The sequence below is a fragment of the Microcaecilia unicolor genome, chromosome 11, assembly GCF_901765095.1.
Source record: "Microcaecilia unicolor chromosome 11, aMicUni1.1, whole genome shotgun sequence".
Classification (NCBI taxonomy): domain Eukaryota; kingdom Metazoa; phylum Chordata; class Amphibia; order Gymnophiona; family Siphonopidae; genus Microcaecilia; species Microcaecilia unicolor.
Genome location: NC_044041.1, coordinates 64,125,803 through 64,146,998, shown reverse-complemented (window position 1 = coordinate 64,146,998; position 21,196 = coordinate 64,125,803). Strand labels below are relative to the sequence as shown.

General features: G+C 42.5%; 1 protein-coding gene across 1 annotated transcript in view; it reads left to right on the top strand.

Annotated features, from left to right (window-relative positions):
- The first annotated feature begins 8,156 nt into the window (after nt 1-8,156).
- The window catches only part of CABP1 (calcium binding protein 1), a 52,684-nt gene continuing 39,644 nt past the window's right edge, over nt 8,157-21,196 (top strand). The window contains exon 1 of the mRNA XM_030219908.1: nt 8,157-8,720. Within this exon, the coding sequence (XP_030075768.1) occupies nt 8,157-8,720 (564 nt within the window). The remainder of the gene's footprint in view (nt 8,721-21,196) is intronic.

The window sequence follows — 21,196 nt, the reverse complement described above, 5'->3', positions numbered from 1 at the left end:
CAGGAGCGAGCAAAGAGGGTAAAAGGAAGATAGTTGCAATGCACATGCGTATTTGAGGGCACAGGGATGGGCCAGGGAGGTAGGTGAGGTCAATGTGCGGTGCGCGATTGCAGGACGGTTTTCCTTATACCAAAGAAAAGATAAGATTTAGCAGCTAAACTGTGTTTCGCCCAAAGGGGCCGCGTCAATGGCTACAAATAATAAACAAAATTACAAATATAACAACATGCCAATTAAAAGTATACAGCATAAAATTGGAAAATATGAAACTGAAAAATATAATAAAATATGATACCATACCATGACATGTAAAACAAACAAAATGCAAAAACCAGGAAGCATATGGGTTACCATATGGCTCCAGAAAAAGGAGGACGGATTGAGCCAGCCAGGTTTTACTTCCATTGCTTTCATTGGAAGTACATGCATATTAAACATGGATAAAAATTATAGTGAGTACTGTATATAGATAAATGAATCAACCACATATACAACTAAAATACAAGAATATGTAATAAATATCAAATCATGTCTATTTAAGTACATAAAGAGATCATATTGTCTTAACAGACATGGCACTAGGTGTCTCTATGTAGATTTCAGATAGGGACTGACCCTGAAAATCTACTACTACTACTACTTAACATTTCTAGAGCGCTACTAGTGTTACGCAGCGCTGTACAAATTAACAATTAAGGACGGTCCCTGCTCCTGGATATATTTAAATGCTGTAGCTGGAGTTAACCCTTTAGTGCCCAACGTTCCTGTAATAAGCCATATGGGAACAGATTGATGGGAACATTGGACACTAAAGGGTTAAGACAAACACTGACCACAGAGTTTAAATACTGGTGGGAATATTCATTTATTCAGCCGTAGTCATCCATCCAGCAACCACGGCATCCTTATTCTCTTACATACGATTTTGCAATTATGTACACAATATGATGTATATACAGCAAAAATTTCCGATGTAGATAAACTCAAATATGCATCTTTCTCAAACACATAGACATGTCAGTGATGTAGCCAGCCAGCCAGTTTTGTGTGGGCCTGAGCCCAAAATGGGTGGGCACAAAGTTTTCTCTCTGCCCCCCCCCCCCCAGCACCTCTCAACTCAAAATATAAATACTTTAGCTGATGAGGATCCCCAAGCTCAGTCAGCTGAACACTTCCTCCAAAGAAGGCCAAACTCCCTTTTACCAAGCTTGGCAGGCAACAGCAACTCCTTGAGCCACTGATGCCGGCACCCCATGCATGCTTAGTTATCAGTGGCTCAAGGATATGGCCTTGTCTGCTGAGCTTAGTAGAAGGGAGTTCTGGTTACCTTCAGAGGAGGTCCTCAGCTGGCATGGCTTGGGGATCCCCACCAGCTAACAGCAGGGACAGGGCTAGTGTTAGCCATACTGGGGCCCAGGACAGAAAATAAAAAAGTTCTCTCCCCACCGATTCCCTCTCCTCCCTGCCTCTCCTCTAATCTCCCCATCTGTCATTATAATCATACCCTCACCAAATACAGAACAAGGGATCACAAATTAGAAATAAAAATATGTAGACAAAAACTGAACAGGGAACCTCTGCATGTACTACAACACTAAAGAAATAGAAAAGCATTTCCTTTTCTAATGAACACAGTAAAAAGACATCCACTATGCACATTTTCCAAACTAGTATATTCCATTTAAAACATTTAAAATAAAATGCTTTTTCTACCTTTGTTGTCTGGAGATTTTATTATTCCATCATGCTGGTTCCAGTTTCTCTTTCCCGCTTTCCTGCTAATTCTCCTTCAATCAGCTGCTTTTTGTCTTTTTTCCCCTCTTGTTCCATTTCCTCACTACACATGCCTCTGAGATATTGATCTTTTTTATCATTTTCTCCTCTTTTTTTCTCCTCTGCTCTCTGTCCACTCAAATTTCATCCTCTTTCTAACCCTTTTCCTTCTTTTTACTTTTCAGATACCTATCACATTTCCATCTCCTTCTTTCACCCACTAGCATTCCTATTCCCCATCTTTCCCAGCCTTCCATCTTCAATTTACTCACCATTATCATATTTCTACCCCTTGTAATTACTATCCTCTCATTCATTTTCTTGCCACCCCCTATCCCTCACCCACTCCCACATGATTTCTACCCGCCATCTTTCTAGCCTAGCAGCTGATCCCTCTTTCTTCCTTCCCTACCCTCATATCCTGACATCTCCCTGTCCCTTCCACTCCTCCCCCCCCACAACATCTTCCTGTCCCTTCTTTCTTCCCTCCTGCCCCCTCCCCATGGTCCAGCATTTCTCCCACTCTCTTCCCTTCCCCAGTCCAACATCTCCCTCTCCTCCTATCCCCTCTTAGGCAGCATTTCTCCTTCCCTCTCCTCCACCCCTTCCACCATCTCTCCTCTCTTTCCTCCTCCTCTGCCATTGTCCACCATCTCTCTCTCTCTCTTGCATCCTAACATTTCTCCCTCTTCCCATGCAGCATCTCTCCATTTCTCCCTTCCCTCCCCACCCCACTGCATCATATTTAACATTTCCCCTCTCTCATCTCACCTTCTCTCCCGTCCACTGCTACGTCCAAAACTTTTTTCCTCCCTTCACTCCACTGCCTTGTCCAGCATAGTTTTCCCTTTCCCTGTATATTTCAAAGATTATAAAATCATCTCGGGAAGATTAATGAATTAAAGTATTTATTAGATTCTTGTTTGATTAAGACTGAGGGATCCTCAGGAGCTTAGCCTAGAATGGGTGGCAGAGCTGGTGGTTGGGAGGCGGGGCTAGTGCTGGGCAGACTTATACGGTCTGTGCCGGGGCTGGTGGTTGGGAGGCGGGACTAGTGCTGGGCAGACTTATACGGTCTGTGCCGGGGCTAGTGGTTGGGCGGTGGGGATAGTGCTGGGCAGACTTATACGGTCTGTGCCAGAGCTGGTGGTGGGAGGCGGGACTGGTATTTACTTAGTGGTAAGAAATCACGCGCTAACCCCGAGGTAATCGCACAGTGAGTAGCAATGTGGCTGCACTGCTGATTACCGCTGGGAACACCCCTCACAGTAGAAAATTTTCTACCACAGGAATCTACACATGCCAACTTTGGAACTACCACTGGGCTCCTGCGCTACCCGGTGGTAGGGCTAATTTGGTGCGTGCTACCTGCTTGGTAACCCTGCCATGCTTTTGTAAAGGGTCCTGTAATGAAATAAATAAAAATAAAATAAAATAAATAACAGTAGACACAGGTCAGGCGCACCAAAAGCTGTTGAACCACATAAGGGTGTGTCTGTTTGGACTTCCATGTTTACTGCCATTGATGAGACGTACCTCTTGGTACAATGGGTTCCTCCAGGGGTGGGCATCGCCTTCTGTCCCTCATGGTCATATTGCCAAGAGCTCAGGTTATAACTAAGCAGTATCTGTGGCTAAGCCACAAGTCTCCAGGCCTTTGCTTGCAAGGCTATGAGGCATATTTTCAAAGCACTTTGGGAGGCTAAGTTCCATAGGTTTCTATGGAACTTTGGGAGGCTAAGTGCTTTGAAAATATGCCTCTTTGGGTCTGCTTCCTAGGAAGCACTAGCACAGGCTATGTGGGACTCTACAGGGCTCCTTTGTCCCACTGGAGGAGAAAGATCTTTGTCTTTCTGCCTACTGAAAGCTGAGAAGAGTTGTTAAACTTGCATGGCTGATACTCCATACCAGTGCCCACAAAAACAAGAAACTTATGCTTCACTTTCCACTTTAATTTTTAATGAGAACAGAACAAATTTTAGCATTTACTATAAAGCATGAGTGATGTGTGGATTGTGGAGAGAGCAAGCATCAGAGAAGGGGATGTGTGTTGATGCTGGGAAGTAAAAGGGAGGTGGGTTTGGATGAGCAAGTGTACTGCATTAGGAGGGTCAATCTTGCAATTTACTTTGAAAAAAATGGGGGGGGGGGGCTGCCTATTAGTTTTCTGTTAGTGCTGTGTGTTGCCATCTAAAAAGTCTTTTTATTGCAAATATTGGTTTCTTTCAGTTCCCTGGAGAATGAATCCTGGTGATTGCATGCTAAGACTCAGTAGCAAGGCTAGAAGTATCTGTGTACTCAGTACTGCAAGGATGAAGGATTGTAGTCTGTAAGGAGCAGGAATAACATCATAACATTGTCTAGTCTGCCCAGAAAGGTGGCTAAAGGGGAGGGTAATTGATTTGATATACCGCCTTTCTGTGGGTACAACCAAAGTGGTTTACGTATATTATATGTGTCCCTAGTGGGTTCACAATCTAAGTTTGTATCTGAGGCTTCCCTCTGTGCCTTGTTTAAAGTGTGGAATGTGGGGCATCATTTTAGAAAGGTTATCCAGGTTGGTACATCATTGGTGATTGCTAAAATTTAGAACATGATCTGCCGATATACAGCCTGTTCTAAAATACATGAGAAATGGACGTCCATGTGCTGGTGACATCCAACATGAACATCCAAGTTACAAACTGAAATGTCCAAATTATGAAGAGGGAAAAACAAGAGGCATGGACATCATTGGGTCAACATAGAAACATCCATGTTATAAAATGACCACATAGACCTTCATTCTGAATAGCTTAATAGAGGAGTGGACTGAGAGCCAGAGGACCCTGGTTCAAATCCCATTGCAATTCTTTGTGATTTTTTTTAAATTATGAGCCTCCCCATAGACAGAAAAATATGTTCTGTGTTTGCATGTGTAAATGTACAGAATATCAGCACTTTTGCAGGTAAGTGAACACTTATGCATGTAAGTGGCAGCAAAGCAACTAAATGCTATTCTGTATGGATACACATAGGTAGAATAGTGCAATGCAAGGGGGCATTCACATGGGTGGATCGTGGGAGGGGCATAGGTAGTTCTGCCACACAATTTACAGAATACTGTTCGTTACACATGCTTTTGCCACATTTAGGTGCCCACAGTTATGCTAGGGCTATGGTTGATGCAATTGTGGGTGTCTAAATTTTAGGTGTGCGGATGCTGGGTTACACTATAATGCAGAGGTTCTCAACACGTGGTATGCATATGCCAAAGGTATTCAAGACCTCAGCAGGGGGTACGTGGAAGACCTTCGCCTACCTCTCACTGCCACCACCGCCACCACCAAACCACCACCACTGTAGCTGCTTCTCCAGACCAGAAGCAGCAGCAGCAAAACAACCTGAAGCAGTCTCAGAGCCACAAAATCCATACATGTGCTGTTGGCTCTGCTTGTCCCCCACTCCCTTTTATGTCAACTTCCTGTTCTAGAGCAGGGAACCGGCAGAACTGACAGCACATGCATGGAGACTGCAGCCCTGAGACTGCTTCAGGTTGTTTTGCCACTCTACTGTTTCTCCAGATCTGGGGAACAAAGATGTGAGGGTATAAATGGGGGGAAGGGAGAGAAGAGGGGGAATTCTGGATGAGAGGATAGGGAGAGAAAGAGGGAAAATGATGGATGGAAGGGTGGGGAGAGAAAGAGGGAGATGCTGGAAAGAAAAGGGAAGAAGACAGAGTTAGTGAAAGACTGGGAAATAAAAGGAATAAAAATAGGAGAGACAAAATGAGGGAAAGAGATGGAAAGCTGAAAGGACAAAGTAAAAACAGGAAAATTGAAGACTGGATATTAAGAATGAATTAAATCTGTATAGAAAGGCAGAAAAATAAATTGAAGAAAGCAGAGAGGAAAAGGAGGAGAGAGGAAAATGACAACAAGAGTTAAAAGAAGATGGTGGAAACCAGAGCTCAGACCAAGAAAATTGGAAAATAAAATGACCAGACAAAGATTAGAAAAGTAATTTTATTTTCTATTTCGTGATGTCAGTTTTTGGAATGTCCATGTCAAAACCTCTGCTGATCAGAGCTTGGGGGTACACAGTTGAAATTTGTTTGATTTAGGGGTACCTGTCTTGAAGAAGTTGAGAAAAACACTGCTATAATTAAATTTGGTGCCCAAATACTGTTATTGTGCAGCTCTGGGGCACCTAAAAGGATGCACTACTAATAGAATTTCCACAAGTGTGACTGCATTCAGTGCTCTGCCAGATTGTCCTTTGAACCAGTGCTCTATGGGTTCCCTGCTATTACTGCAAGTCATCCTGTAAAAGTCAGTGCACTGCTATTATTATAAGAGTCAGGGTTCTGTGTGGGGCACTGCCATTACTGTAAGAATCAGTGCTATGCAGCAGTCACTGCTAGTGCCCTGAGAGTCACTGCTCTATAAGATGTAGTGCCATTACCCTGAAATTCCATGATCTACCAGTGTGCCCTGAGAATCAGTGCTCTGGGATGTGCTGAGAGATCTTCCTGAGAGTCATTGCTCTATTGCTGATGCCCTTAAAGTCAGTGCTCTGTGGGGTGCATTGCCCATACATGCTCTGAGAGTCCATACTCTAGGGGAAGTACTACCAGTATGCTCGTCATTGCTCAGTGTGCCCTGAGAGTCAGTGCTCAACAAGGTGCACTGCCAGGGTGCTTTGAGAGTCAGTGCTCTGTAGGGTGTACTGCCATTACTCAGAGTGTCAGTGCTCTGTGAGGTGTAATGCCGGTGTTTCCAGAGAATCAGTGTTTTGTGAGGTGTGTTGACATTACCTAGAGAGTCAGTGCTCTGTGAAGATGAACTGCCAGTGTCAGTGCTCTGCAGGGTGCACTGCCATAATCCTGAGAATCAGTGCTCTGTTGAGTGGGCTGCCATGGTGCCCTGAAAGGCAGTGCTCTGTAAGGTACGCTGCCATTACCCTGACAGTCGGTGCTCTGTTGAGTGGACTGCCAAAGTACCCTGCCAGTCATTTCTCTCTGGGGATGCATTGCCAGTGAGCCCAGAGAGTCAGTGCTCTGTGAGGTGTGCTACCAGAGTGCCCTGAGAATCAGTACTCTTTGAAGCATGCCTGCTAGTGCCCCAAAAGTCACCATTCTTTGGGGTGCTCTGAATATTAATGTTCTGTGGTGTGTGCTGCTACTGTGCCCTGAGAGTCAGTGCTCTATTGGGCTATGGCGTAGCCACAGGTGGGCCTGGGTGGGCCGGGGCCCATCCACTTAGGGCTCAGGCCCACCCAACAGCTGCACATATTTAGTGCTAGCTAGTGGGGATCCCAAGCTTGGCCAGCTGAAGACCTCCCCCTGATGGTGCTGAAAACACTGCATTCCATGTTCTCTTCCCTTTTCCTGGTTTTGCATGCCCTATAGTTGTGCTTACAGAGAATGTGTATTTGAATTATTCATTAGCCCCGGTTGGGAAATTAAATGTCCCAGGTTAATTATCTTCTTATGACTGTTTAATGCTTGGATACCTTAACCATACCAATTACTACTTTACGAATTTTTACTCTTTGAATCAAAAGGCAAGAAATCTTACAGAAAAGATGCATGGTGTGGATTTATAGCCGTTAAAAAATAGGCAGCGCGTAACTGAGTATTTTGGATTTAGTTGCAGCTAGCCCATTTGGAAAGGATACAGCTTAATAAGAAAATCGAATCGGCACATTGTGGATACATGATTCGGAAGGGAGGAAGAAGTGATGTAAGGAAAGAACAGGAGCTCCCTACTGCAGCTCTGACACTGCTTTGACGGGGTAGGAAGACACCAGGAGCCGGCTAAGATTAGTAGTTGTGGCCGTTGGTGTTCATACTGTAGGATGAGGCAACCCCTAGGACCAGGAGATAGCAGTTAGCAGAATCCCTTGCACTGGCGCTGTGGGATAAGAGATGGCATGAATGTCCTTCCTCCCCTCCTCCACGCACCCCATGTGCTCTGTTAATGGTCAGCAAACGTAGGGTATGACTTCGGCTTACGTTTCACGCATCTACGGTACAAAATTAATAAGAAAATAGCTTCATCACGGAAAGATGCATTCCCCTGACTAACCAAGCTGCCCCCTCCCGCCCCGGTATAGTGCGAAAGCCCATAGTACATCTTGCTCATGGTCGCCATTGGCAGTAAACAAAAAGAGCTGCCTTTAGGACTGGTATGGAGAGGGTTAAGGAGAGAACCGTCTCTGGGCTGCGCAAGGATTGTCAGTCTGGCTGTCGGTATCGACTTCAAGCCGCAGCGTCTTCTGCACTTCTACCCCATTGATGGAAGGAGGACAGAGCACACGGAGCCGGAGGAGCTGTCCGCAGCAGTGGTGCTGAAGCTTGCGGCTGCCCGCACGCTCCTGATATGTGGCTCTAGTCTTCGGCCATGAGTTCTTCCATCGCCAAGAGCGAGTCCAAGACTTCCCTACTAAAGGGAGGAGGCAAGGGGGCATCGGGGGATCAATCTAGGAGCCAAGTTAAAGGGCAACAAGAGGTCGAGGCCAGCTCCAAGAGACCCCTCTGCCACCCAAAAGCCAGGGAGAATGGAGTGAATAGGACTAGAAGACCCAAGTCACATGGAGCAATAGAGAATGAGCAGGAGATGTCAAGAAGGGAGCTAAGGCAAGCCAAAGAGTCTGGACAGCCTAACCCTCGATCTGTTCCATCCATCTCTACATCGTCATATCATCAGACTTACCATCTTAGCAATCAGAGCCAGTTCCATCCTGAGCTCCAGGCTAGCCGAACATCTGCAGAACAAGAACAAGTGGAGGTGGATTCTTCACCAGGACGTAGAAAAAGTTCAAATAAGGGTTCCTTGAAGATTGCACCTTTGGAGCCCAAATCCAACATCAGAATCTCTACCAATTCCAGTAGTAGCCAGCAACTATTGGAGTCAGGTCCATTGATACCACATCTTAATCCTGTCCTTAGCTCAGTGTATGGCCAGGTAAGAAGCTAAGTGTCTGCCCTCTTGTCTTCCTGTACAATTTTAAATTGTATGCAAAGGGATTACCTAACTTATTTAAGGTCAAGGAAAAGGCCTGACCATACTTGGTACTGGATCTGTACATCTGGGGAAATTAGGGATCTTAAGTAGCTCTACTCAATTGGGGGTTTGGTCCCCTACAGTTTGGGGTTTCAGAGTATTCTTGCACATTTTGAGCTGAGTTTAGGGTTACCAGTTGGCTCCATATTATTATTATTATTATTATTATTCTTCTTTTAGAATTGGATGATTCTGTTTCAGTATAGCATGCATAGACTAATAATTTTGCGTTTCCTTTCATGCAATGTGGTAAAAACCACAACAAAATCATCCTGTATGTCTGGGTGCTAGGTTCACCTTGGATAGTTTCCACATCTGAGCACTGAGTTCATTTCACTTTTCCTTGTACATCTGAGAGCTGAGTTCACAGCTGAAAGCCTTAGAATTGGAGGAGGCATGGGTACTGTAATGTAACAGGATAACTGTAATTAGACATTCTTAGTTGGGGAGGCAGGTGTAGATCTGCAATGTAATCACAGAAATTAGGAGGTGCCATGCTTTGCCTATGTTTGTACTGCAATTTTTAGTTTGCTCCACTATTTGCTATAATATATTTAGGGCTAGATGTTCTAAAAGGTGCTGCTGTGTTACTGTGTGCTAACATGCACCAAGAAACATTATTTGCCATAGATCCCATGTTAGGCAATGGGACCTATTGTCTAATAATGCAGGTTAACTATATTAGCATGCTAACACATTAAGATGCATTATTTACTACAGGTCTCATGTTGTGAAATGGGATCTATTTTCTAATAACCCAGATTAGCTGTATTAGAGTGTTAACACACATTAAGAACATTATCTACCACAGGTCCCATGTCATACAATGTACTTTTGCCTGACAGTGAATGGGTTAATTTTGCAGTTTTCTTTTGGATTTTTAATATTTCTAGACTTCAATATCTATACTCTGATGGAGAGAAGAGACAAGGGAGATATAATACAGGCATTTCAATTCTTGAAAGACTGTAAGAAACAAAACAGTCTTTTCCAAAAACAGAGAGGCTATAGACCTAGAGCATGAGATTAAGGGCCCTGTTCACTAAGGCACGCTAGAGGTGTGCTCGTGTTTTTAGTGTACACTAAACATGAGCACACGCTAACCATGTAGATGACCATAATATTCCTATGGGCATCTACACGGTTAGTGCGCACTACTTTTTAGCACAAGCTAAAAACGCTAGCGCACCTTAGTAAACAGGAATCAAACATCAAACATCAAAAATATTTTTTTATAGAAAGGATGGAGGATGCTTTAAATGCTCTTCTATAGGAAGTGGTACGGTTGAAAACAGGAACCAAATTCAAAAAAGCACAGGATAAACACAGAGGTTCCCTTGATGGCACAAAGATGGTATAAAAGTATAGAGCATTACCACTCACGATAAAACTTAAAATAAGTGTCATAAAGGGGGTGGAATGACTCTTCTATAGGGAAAGGCTAAAGAGGTTAGAGGTCTTCAGCGTGGAGAAGAGACAACTGTGGTTGGGGGGATATGATATAAAATCATGAATGGAGTGGAATGAGTGGATGTGAATCACTTGTTTATTCTTTCCAAAAGTACAAGAACTAGGGTGGCACCAATGAAGTTTCTAAGTAGTATATTTTTAGAACAAATCAGAGAAAATATTTCTTCACTCAATGTGAAATTAAGCTCTAGAATTCATTGCCATAGATTGTGGTAAAAGCAGTTAGCATTGCAGGATTTTAAAAAGGTATGGACTAGTTCCTAAAAGAAAAGTCCATAAACAATTAAGGTGGACTTGGAAAAATCCACTGCTTATCCTGGGATAAGCAGCATTAAATCTATTGTGTTCTTTTGGGATCACAAAGTATTTGTGACCTAGATTGGCCACTGTTGGAAACTGGATACTGGGCTTGACAGATCTTTGGTCTGTCCCAGTACAGTGATGTTTATGTACTTATGTACATTTTTTTTCTTTGAAGTGTGAAAGTTAAGAGGCATAGAGGGGGACAGACTGCACTGGACATCAGTTATAAACCTAAAGACAAAGGGGTGGATAGTCCACATGGAGTGCAACACTGGTCGCCTTTCTGGACAGACTGGATGGGCCATGCTGGTCATTATCTTTTGCTGTCACTATGTTGCTATGTTTTGCTACTATGTTAAAGTGTGATCCTCTGTGGGATCAGAATACAATTTATTGGGCCACCCTGGTGGTTCAGTGGCAGTGCTGCACACTGCTGGGCAGAGGACATGAGTTTATTTTCCCTGTCAAATCCTCTGATCACTGGACTGACTGGGGATGCTGCAAACATACTATTTATAGCCTTTTTACAAAAGGGAGTTCTAGTCATAGTACAATAGCAATACTTAGTGGCCAGACGTAAGGTACATGTTAGCTAGGATCTGAAAGAAAATGTAGTTTGTGGCAACCAGCTGAGGATGGCTATTGTGATGATTGGTCTGAGCTGAGGGAATATAAAATAGGGGGGAAACCCTCATAAATAAAAATTAAAGCGTATAATGCTGTAACCCAACACAGGCCAGTTTTGATTGAGTTGGAAGCTCAAAGGAGCAGGAGAAAAGGTATAAGGTTCAAATGTTTTGTAATAGTTACAATTTTTAAGACAGGTGACGGTGATTTTTTTTCCTGTAAAAGCAGAGGTGTATGTTTACTAAGGTCTTTTTTCCCTCCACTTTTTCTATATAGTCTTTTGAGATATGTTTTTGTAGTTTTGATAACTGCTCCAGTCTAGAAACTGATAGTGCTGGATTGTTGAGTGACACACTAGTATACTGGTCATTGTGTGATATAATTGATGTTAATTATCCTAATATTGTCTGAATAAATGTCCCATCAGGAACTGATGGGGAGATGAAGTTCCTAGATGAATTAAATGACTGCTTCATGGAGCAGCCAGTTCAGGAACCAATAAGAGGAGGAGCTAATTTAGATCTAGTCCTTAATAGAAAGCAGGACTTGGTGTAAGAGGTAACAGTGTGGGGTCTGCTTGGCAATAGTGATCGTAACATGATCAAATTTAAGTTAATAACTGGAGTGAAGGTACTAAAGAACTCTACTATGTCATCATTTAACTTTCAAAAGGGCAACTATGATAAAATGCGGAAGATGGTTTAAAAAAAGCTAAAAGGAGCAGCCGCAAATGTCAGGAATTTAAAGCATAACCCACAGCCAATTCAAGGTACATATTATCTTAATTATTTACATATCACTAATAGTTATATACAGTGTATAGAAGTGCTCATATAAAACTTGAGAGACCATCACCAATCAAACAGATCATATATGTCACACTTTCAACTGTATTGTAATCATTGCACTTCAAACCCAGTCCATTTGCATGAATTTTAATAGTGTGAACATAACAATGAGTCTCTTAAACACGTAATTATAGCAACAATAAATTACACTTATCATGAAAAACTGGGGAACATCTCTCAAAGATGTATTACAATAAATTATTGTTAAATGTTATCTGCTTAACAGGGTCCCAACATGGACCATAGACCATGTTTTTCACAAGCGCTGCTTCAGGAAACCCCTAAGTACTTCTCTTCAGCTGTTTAAATTATCATTGTGCCAGTCTCTTGCAAATACATTATTATTCATTCCTCATTGATAGTCCTGTCCTGAATTCTTTATGGTATTTAAGAATTTAAAACAGGCATAATCGTTGTTTAAAAATGCTGTCTCGGAAGTCAGACTAGATATATTCCACATGTTTAAAAAGGTAGAAGAAAGACCAAATGACAGCCAGTATGGTTAAAAGGTGAAGTATAAGAGCCAAAAGAATATATTTCAAAACAGAGAAAAAAAATCCAATTGAAGAAAACAAGATAGTGAAGATTAGAACAGTGATTTCTACTACTATAGGTTTGCCATTCAGATATATCAGCTCTTCCGTACTCATTAGCTCTTCCCATAAATTCACCTATCTGTATAGCAGTGAATATACAAGCTCAGCTGTTTAAATCACTTGTCCTGGGCCAGAAATTAATATTCAGCTGATATTCATAACTAGTGGGCATTCCAGGGGCAGAGTTAGCACTTATACAGTTAAGTGTCAATATTTAGCTCTTGCTGCACCATATGCCTGGAATAGACTTCCTGAGCCGGTACGACAAGCTCCATCTCTGGCCGTCTTCAAATCTAAGCTAAAAGCCCTCCTTTTTTATGCTGCTTTTAACTCCTAACCTTTATACACTTGTTCAGAACCCTTATTTTATCATCCTCACTTTAATATTCCCTTTTCTCTTATTTGTCCTGTTTGTCTGTCCTAATTAGATTGTAAGCTCTGTCGAGCAGGGACTGTCTCTTCATGTTCAAGTGTACAGCACTGCATACGTCTAGTAGTGGTATATAAATGATAAGTAATAGTAGCTGTAGTAAATTGTGCCAAAGAATCATTAGACCTCAGCAGAATAAAGAGCTGAAGAACAGCATACTGAAAGGCTGTCATTGTAACAGTGGAAAAGATTGGTAGTGCAATGATGTAAGAGCTTGACTTGGAGGCTTCTTGTTACAGTGTCATTGTAATATTAGATCACAGTGATGTGGTACCATAGCAGCAGAGTGGTGTGACTACATTTTGTAGTAAAGAGTAGAGAACTAGCATGCAACAATGTGATCATATGGCAGAGACATGAGCAAAATCCAAATCCCTTGATCTACTACTGAAAGAAGCACTTACATAAATAACCTCTTATAGAATACCAACTAGTGGAAAAGGACACACCTTGATTTGATGACATGTATTTTGCCAGCGAGCATGTGCATGGGCAAAATGTGAATGAAGCATCAGTGGAGTGTATGGGTATGCAAGTAAATAATAAAAGTCTATCATTTATACACGTATGTGCTAACATCTAGGCATGAGCTTTTACAAGGCTGGTGTAAGTAATCACTTCTTAATATACATGTGTTTGTGGTCATTTGCACTAGTATTCTATAGTGTGCTGAAACATGGCCCTTTATTGTGCCAGTATTGTGGGATGACGTGTAGCTGGAATGGAGAGAGGTACTAGTACAACTGAAAGCAGGAAGGAAAAAGCCACAAGACTCCCACCGATGATTGTTAAACATGGACTTGGGTGAGACAAGATGATGTCTTGAAGGAAGAACTGTAAAGTTGCTCCTTGATTATCCTTGTTCTTTTTGCTACATAAGAGACAAATTTACTTGGACTAAGGAGGGGAAACAGTGTGGTTACACTGTAGTGGCCTGCTTTACCTATTTTGGGTCCATTGGATGAATTTGCTGTTCCAGGCCTGCAAATGCCAATTGGTCAGAAGACTTTACTGTGGGAGCAAGCGGAAGAGGTGAACCGCCCTCTCCGCTTGAAGCAGACATTACGTTGAGCCCGGAACTATGGTTGCCACCTACTATGCCAGCAATTAAGGATCTTCTCCAGTCTAGTCCTGCAACTCCCGAAACAGACTCTGCAGTCCCAGAAGTGGGGCAAGGTCGACTCATACAGCTGCTGGAGCTGGCCACACAGAAGGGTGCAGCACAAGAGGTAGTTGAATATCTGAAGGTGCCTACAGTTGTGGCAATAGAGTATTTGACACAAACTAAGTGAAATTTCAGCTGGACAACTTCTGTTAAGTAAGTTATTATTACCTGCTAAGCCTACAAATGTTACCTTAGATGCAATTTGGGATGCACTTCTGGGCATGGAGACATTTTTTTCCACCAAAACTGTCAACCCTATTGACTTAGATTCAAAGTTCCTCAGGAATTATAAACTTTGGAGCAGTATACTGATTTAAATACCAAAGATATTAAGACACTTATGGAGAGACAACACGTCTTGGATAAAGAAAATGTATTATTGCAGAATAAGATTGAAAACTTGGAAAATCTTCAGAGACATAGAATATTATATTGTAAACTTTCCAAAGCTCCCTTCAGTGGCTGCTCTGATTACATTCAAGAGGTATTTATCTTAGTTTGTATTTCTAGATCATTTTAACTGAGGAATAATAATAGCTGAGTGAGTGGGACTTGTCTGCCTGCCTTATTCTTCACACTACATCTAAGATTAATTTGCTGTATGAAGACAACTGAATCAACAGAGTGAAATCCAAGGAAAAAATTGAGAGGGTCTGAGAGGATAAGACAAAGCTGCATAGTAACAAAGTATATGAGAGCAAATAAAGACCTTTCTCGCCTATCACCCCTCTCCAGGAATGTCTGAATGCTGTTTCAGATTGGCTCACAGACCACAGGTTAATACTCAATAGGCAGAAATTTTGACCAGGGTGACAGAGGCTTTTTCCTTCATTACCCATAAAAAACTATTACCACATCATTTATAAACCACTTTGGCATACCTAAGACTTTTGTTAAAATATGGCTCTTCCAGCAACCCTTTCCATCATCATTCTAGGTGTTGTGTCAGGGTTTTTTCAGTTTGAAGCAGCCCTCTCCTTCTTGTTACTTCCCTATACTCTCTTCCCTTCATTTTGTCGTTGTAATGTCAGTTAATGTCATATGTGCAAGGTTTCTCTTGTTCTTTCCTATCCACCATTGTAGTTCCTTTCTTTGCTTTGACTACTGTTTTTTTTTTTAGTATTGTACACCGCTTTAAGCTGCTCATTGGCAAAGGCAGTATAGCAAGTATTAATACATAAATAAATAAATAAATAAAATCTAGTCTGCCCGGTTATTCCTGTCCACATTACAAGGGTGTATTCCAGCCATCAGCCAGAGAAATGACCATATATATATATAGGATATTGCACTTTATCCAAGTCAATTTTTATTTGCTTTCTTTATGTTTCTCTACCACCCTGGACAGATGAGCAAACAAAATCTCATACTTAATCCAAAACTCAACTCTTCCCCACCCATTTTATCACCAAGCTTGTAATAATCTAGACCAGTGTTTTTGAACCCTGTCCTGGAGGCACACCAATCCAGTCAGGTTTTCAGAATTGCCACAGTGAATATGCATGGCATACATTTTCAGGCACAGAATTTCCACTGTATACAAATCTGTCTCATAAATATTTCATTGCAGGTGTGGTGCCTTGAGAGGGTTGGGAAACAAGAATATAGACAACTAACAAAGTCAGTAAAGCTGTTGCCAGAACATCCAACTTTCTAGGCCATCACCAGCCTACTGGCACCACCTGATTGGTTTCCGTGGAGCTGTAGCTTGCTGGTACCAATCTTGTTACCCCATTGCTCGTAGTATAGATAGGTTGTGCTTTATTTGTTATCAGCTCTTCCCTTGCCTCTACTACTGAGGGAGTGAAGGATAGGTTGTTTACAATCTGTAACCTCCTACCATTGTAGAATATGAGAGCAAATAAAAATAATTAGGCCCATCTTGTCTGCTCAGCTTCACTCCTGCCAATTCCTGGGAAAATTATATGCAAATAAATAAATATCTGTGTTTGATAGCAAACCCTGTGGCCACCTGGAGGGTCTGTCCCCAAAAAAGCTCAGGTCTGCCTGCACATGCTGCTTGTACTCTACACTAGCACCCTCCACCCCAGCAACTGGGTCTCACTTCCCTCTGGGCAAGTTTCCCACTCTCAGTTTATTCTCCGGTGATTTCTAGGTTACTGGAGCCACATTCTCAGGGGTCCCACAGTTCCCAGAAAGCACCCACAGACCAAAACACAAACCACCAGGATTCTTAGTCAGTCCAGACAAGCAGGGTCAATAATCTAATCAGGTTTACTGTCAGAGTAGAACAGTGAACCATATAAACAGGTGGAAAAGAACAGGCAATAACAGATAATTGAATATGGATCAAATATAAAACTATCTAAACATTTATCTACTACCTAAATAGTACCTGAGGAGTTCAGGAACAAGATATAGCTGGTCGCAGTTTGTGAAGTGTAACTGCTCACAGCACCTCAGGAAAAGAGAACCTTCTCTTTCCACTCTCTTATCTGTGACTAAAACAAAATTACTTCACAGCTTAAGCTAACAGCTTTTTGGTGGGAAGAAGAAACAGACAGTTCTGTAACAACTTTACAAACAAATGACAGTCACCATCTGCTGGCCAAACAAAGGAAATGCACATCATAAACAATAGCTATACAATTTACAAGCAGGAAAATTCCCAGTTTCGCCACAATATATACAAAATACAAAACTAAAAGCTATAACATCAACCAGTACTTCCTCTAGGAAATAAATAAAATTCCAAAGCCTTTCTGAAACCAGAAATGTTTGACATATTTCTTATCTCAGCTAGCAAATTATTCCACTCTGTCATAACCAGTTGTCTAAAAGCCATGCCTCCCCATCGTTTCATTTTAGGGAGAGTAATGGACTGATTTCTTAAAATGGCACAGGCTAAAGAAGTCAGTAGAGCAGACATTGTGAGATTCATAGAACTCTAGTCAGTCCCAGCTATTTTGCCAGTGAGTGTGCTGGCAGAGATTTTGGCATCAGAGAAGAGAGCAGAGATCTGAAGAAAGGAAATGCAGATTAGGGAAGACTTATGGATGATTAAGGCACTGATAAGAGACATTAGGGGAATTTTGGATTGGTTTATGCCTTTTCAGTAGTAGTTCAAGGTGAGTTACATTCAGGTACATAGATATTTCTATAGTAGTATAGATGGAATTGCTGATAGATTTCTTAAAGTTGATCTCAATTAAAGCAAATGTAGTTACATTTGATGCTATTGGGGAAGCAACTGCTGCCCTGTTTGGTCAAATTGTGTAGGTGACTAACCAGGTACAGTTATCTGTGGAAAACAAGCAGCATATAAATAAATACTAAAAAGTTGAAAGGGGATATAGAGTGAAACAACCAGTGCATGAAGGAATAGACAACTTGGATAACTGAAGAGGCTAAATGGTCTATTTTTAAAGGAAGTGAAGTTCCCCATAATGAGAGTAATTTTATAACAGGCCGATGTGTGAAGGTAGAAAAGTCAGAGGGAGGGAAGCAGCAACACAAGGCAAACAGCAGAGAAAGAGTAGTATAGTGAACCCAGATGGGGAACCAGAGAAATCAGTGGAGCCTCAAATCTGAGGAAGCAAAATGTATTGAGGGACCTGGCACGGCCTATGTTTTGGCTAATTGCCTACATCAGGGGTAATGTGATAATTGCTCCCTTGTGTAGTTCAATCAAATGACATCCAAGATTAAAATAACTTAAGGTCTAGTGGTCTCTTTGGGACCGATTTGAGGCTCTGTTGATTTCTCTGGTTCTCATCTAGGCCTTTCTCCGCCTGTGTGTGAAGGCCAAGTAGGTGCCTATTTCAAGCCTATTTTATACAGAGACATAGATGGCTATTTTGAAGTCAAGGACATTTATGACTATAAATATAGTACATTCTCGATTATCAGATATAAATGGGACCGACCCAGTGTCAGATAAGTGAAAAGTCAGATAATACATAAAACCAGTGGCGTAGCAAGGGCGGGGCGGTGGGGGCGGTCCGCCCCGGGTGTCCGCGGGTGGGGGGTGCTCCGTCGCGTCTCTCTCTTGCCACCACCTGCCTTTTTTTTTTTTAATCCGTGCAGCCACGCAGGCAGCGCTTCGCGTCTGCCCTGCGTGTGCTGTGAAAGAAGTAAATCGTCAGCACTGGCTTCGGGGCTTCCCTCGATGTCCCGCCCTCGAGGAAATAGGAAGTTACCTCACAAGAGGGCGGGACATCGAGGGAAGGCCCGAAGCCAGCGCTGGCGATTTACTTCTTTCACAGCAGCACACACAGGGCAGACGCGAAGCGCTGCCTGCGTGGCTGCACGGATTTAAAAAAAAAGAAAAGAAAAAGGCAGGCGGTGGCAGGAGAAGAGGGCTCTGTGGCTTCAATGGAGGGGAGACGGGACTAGGTCAGGGGGGGAGCTCAGAGGGGAGAATGGGGATTGGAGAGGGTGGGGGTGCTCAGAGGGGAGAATGGGGATTGGAGAGGGGGTGGGGGAGTTCAGAGGAGGGGTGCTGAGAGGGGAGAAGGGGATTGGAGAGGGTGGGGGTGCTCAGAGGGGAGAATGGGGATTGGGGAGGGGTGGGGGTGCTCAGAGGGGATTGGGGAGGGTGGGGGAGCTCAGAAGGGTACTCAGAGGTGAGAAGGGGATTGGGGAGGGGTGGGGGAGTTCAGAGGAGGGATGCTCAGAGGTGAGAAGGGGATTGGGGATTGGGGAGGGTGGAGGTGCTCAGAGGGGAGAATGGGGATTGGGTGGGGGTGCTCAGAGGGGATAAGGGGACTGGGGAAGGAAGTGCTCATGGGAGAAGGGGTCTGGAACTGGGGGCTGAAAAGGGGCAGGGGCTGATACTGTGGGGACTGGGGGCTTTAAAGGGGACAGGGAGAAGTGGCTGGGGCTGAAGCTCGGGACTGGTGAGAGAAAAGGGCTGGGGTTGAAACTAGGGGCTGAAAAGGGGACAGGGAGAAGTGGCTGGGGGCTAAAGCCCAGGACTGATGGGAGAAAAGGGCTGGGGACTGGTGGGATAGTGGGGCTGAAAAGGGTGGCAGGTGGGAGATGTGGGCTGGAACTGGAACTAGGTGCAGGTGGAAAGAGGGGGCAGAGAGAGGGGACAGACCCTGGATGGAAGGGGGGGAGGGTGAGGGAGGGCAGACCCTGGATGGATGGGAGAGGGAGGGCAGACGGATCGAAGGGGCAGAGAGAAAGGGCAGATGGTGGGTGGAAGGGGGAGAGAGAAAGAGGGCAGATGGTGAATGGAAGGGGCAGAGAGAGAAGGCAGACACTGGATGGAAGGGACATTAGAGAGGGCAGACACTGGATTTCAGAGAAAGAGCAAAGACAGATGCTGGATGGAAGGAAGACAGTGACAAGAAGATGAGGAAAGCAGAAACCAGAGACAACAAACTGTAAATAAAATATATTTTTTTATTTGTTTTGCTTTAGGGTATAGTATTGTATCTGTGTTTATGTGTTAAATGTTTATAAATAGAACATATAAATAAGGTAATCATTTTATTGGACTAATTTTTAATACATTTTGACTTAACTTTCAGAGAACAAAACCCCCTTCCTCAGGTCAGGATAGGATACTATAACAGCACTATACTGTATTGACCTGAGGAAGGAGGTTTTGGCCTCTGAAAGCTAAATGCATTAGTCCAATAAAATGGTATTTTATTTTCTATATTTGTTTTATTTCTATTTGTTAATTTGTAAAGTGATCGGATTTGTTAGCTTTTTCAAATTTTATATTTTGCACAGTACTAGGGGACATTTTCTGTTTCTGTGGTGTTGCATTGTATGCAGAGTCTGGCATCGGGGGTTCAGTTTAATTTTTGTCTAAATAGAAAGTTTATGATTACTTATTCTATAGTGGATTAGGGTGTATCTGTGTTTGTGAAAAAGACATGGCTTTCGGTTGGCATTGACTGTGCAGGATCGACGATCTGTACTAATCTGTCTGTTTTCGTTTTACAATAGGTGAATTGATGTTCTAGTGCTCACTGTAGCGTTTAAGATGCTTGTGTGACTTGTAGAAATGACTGCTTATGGTATGGTAGAATTGCGCTATAGGTCCTGAGTGTTTTGTATTCTCGGTATGCCTAGTACTGGATTGGGGGGGGGGGGGTGTTAAAAAATGACTGGCCCCGGGTGTCAACTACCCTAGCTACGCCACTGCATAAAACACTGCATAAACCTGTCAAACAATATATAAACAAAGGCATAGAAGTCCCGATTTTCAAAAATTGTTCTAAAACAATGATTTTTAATAGAAATAAATGAAATGACATGACTGGGGGGCTCTGTCAGATATGCTTGATGGTTTGATTAGCGAAGGTCAGATAATCGACTGTACTATATTCGTGTGTAAAGTATGCACATACATTCATATTTTATAAACAACATGCATAAACAGTGACTCTACCCATGTTGTACCAAACTCTGTCCCTTAGGAAGCCTACATTCGAGTCACAGCTATCTGAGTATTTCCTGTAGAATATAAGGCCTATAGTTTTCTAATTGCTGTTGCGTTGTTTGATAGATTTGGAATAGGCTTGTTATGGGCATTGTTCAACATCTGACACCTTCTCTTTTTTTTTTCTTATTAATATTGCTCTGTTTCCTTGATGTGGGCTTGATACAGAAAAGGTCTTACTGGTTTTCTTAATATTTTTTGTTATTGCTGCTGATTTGGTTCTATATTTCCTTTTGACTTAACTTTTGAAGTAAATCTGTAAATATATATATATAAAATAAAATTGCCTTATATGTATGTTAATTATTTATTTAAAAACACTCACTAGAAATCCAGTCAAAGAAAAATAACCAATATGTATAACAAAGAAAGGAAAAGCCTCAAAAAGCTCAAAATCTAAGCAGATTCACAGAGTTGCAAAGATCTAAACGATCTTTTACTCTTTCATCACTGGCAAAAAAACTTCCAATTGTTTTATATAGGTGCTTCAAAATCCCCACATAAAGGCATTCCCCAA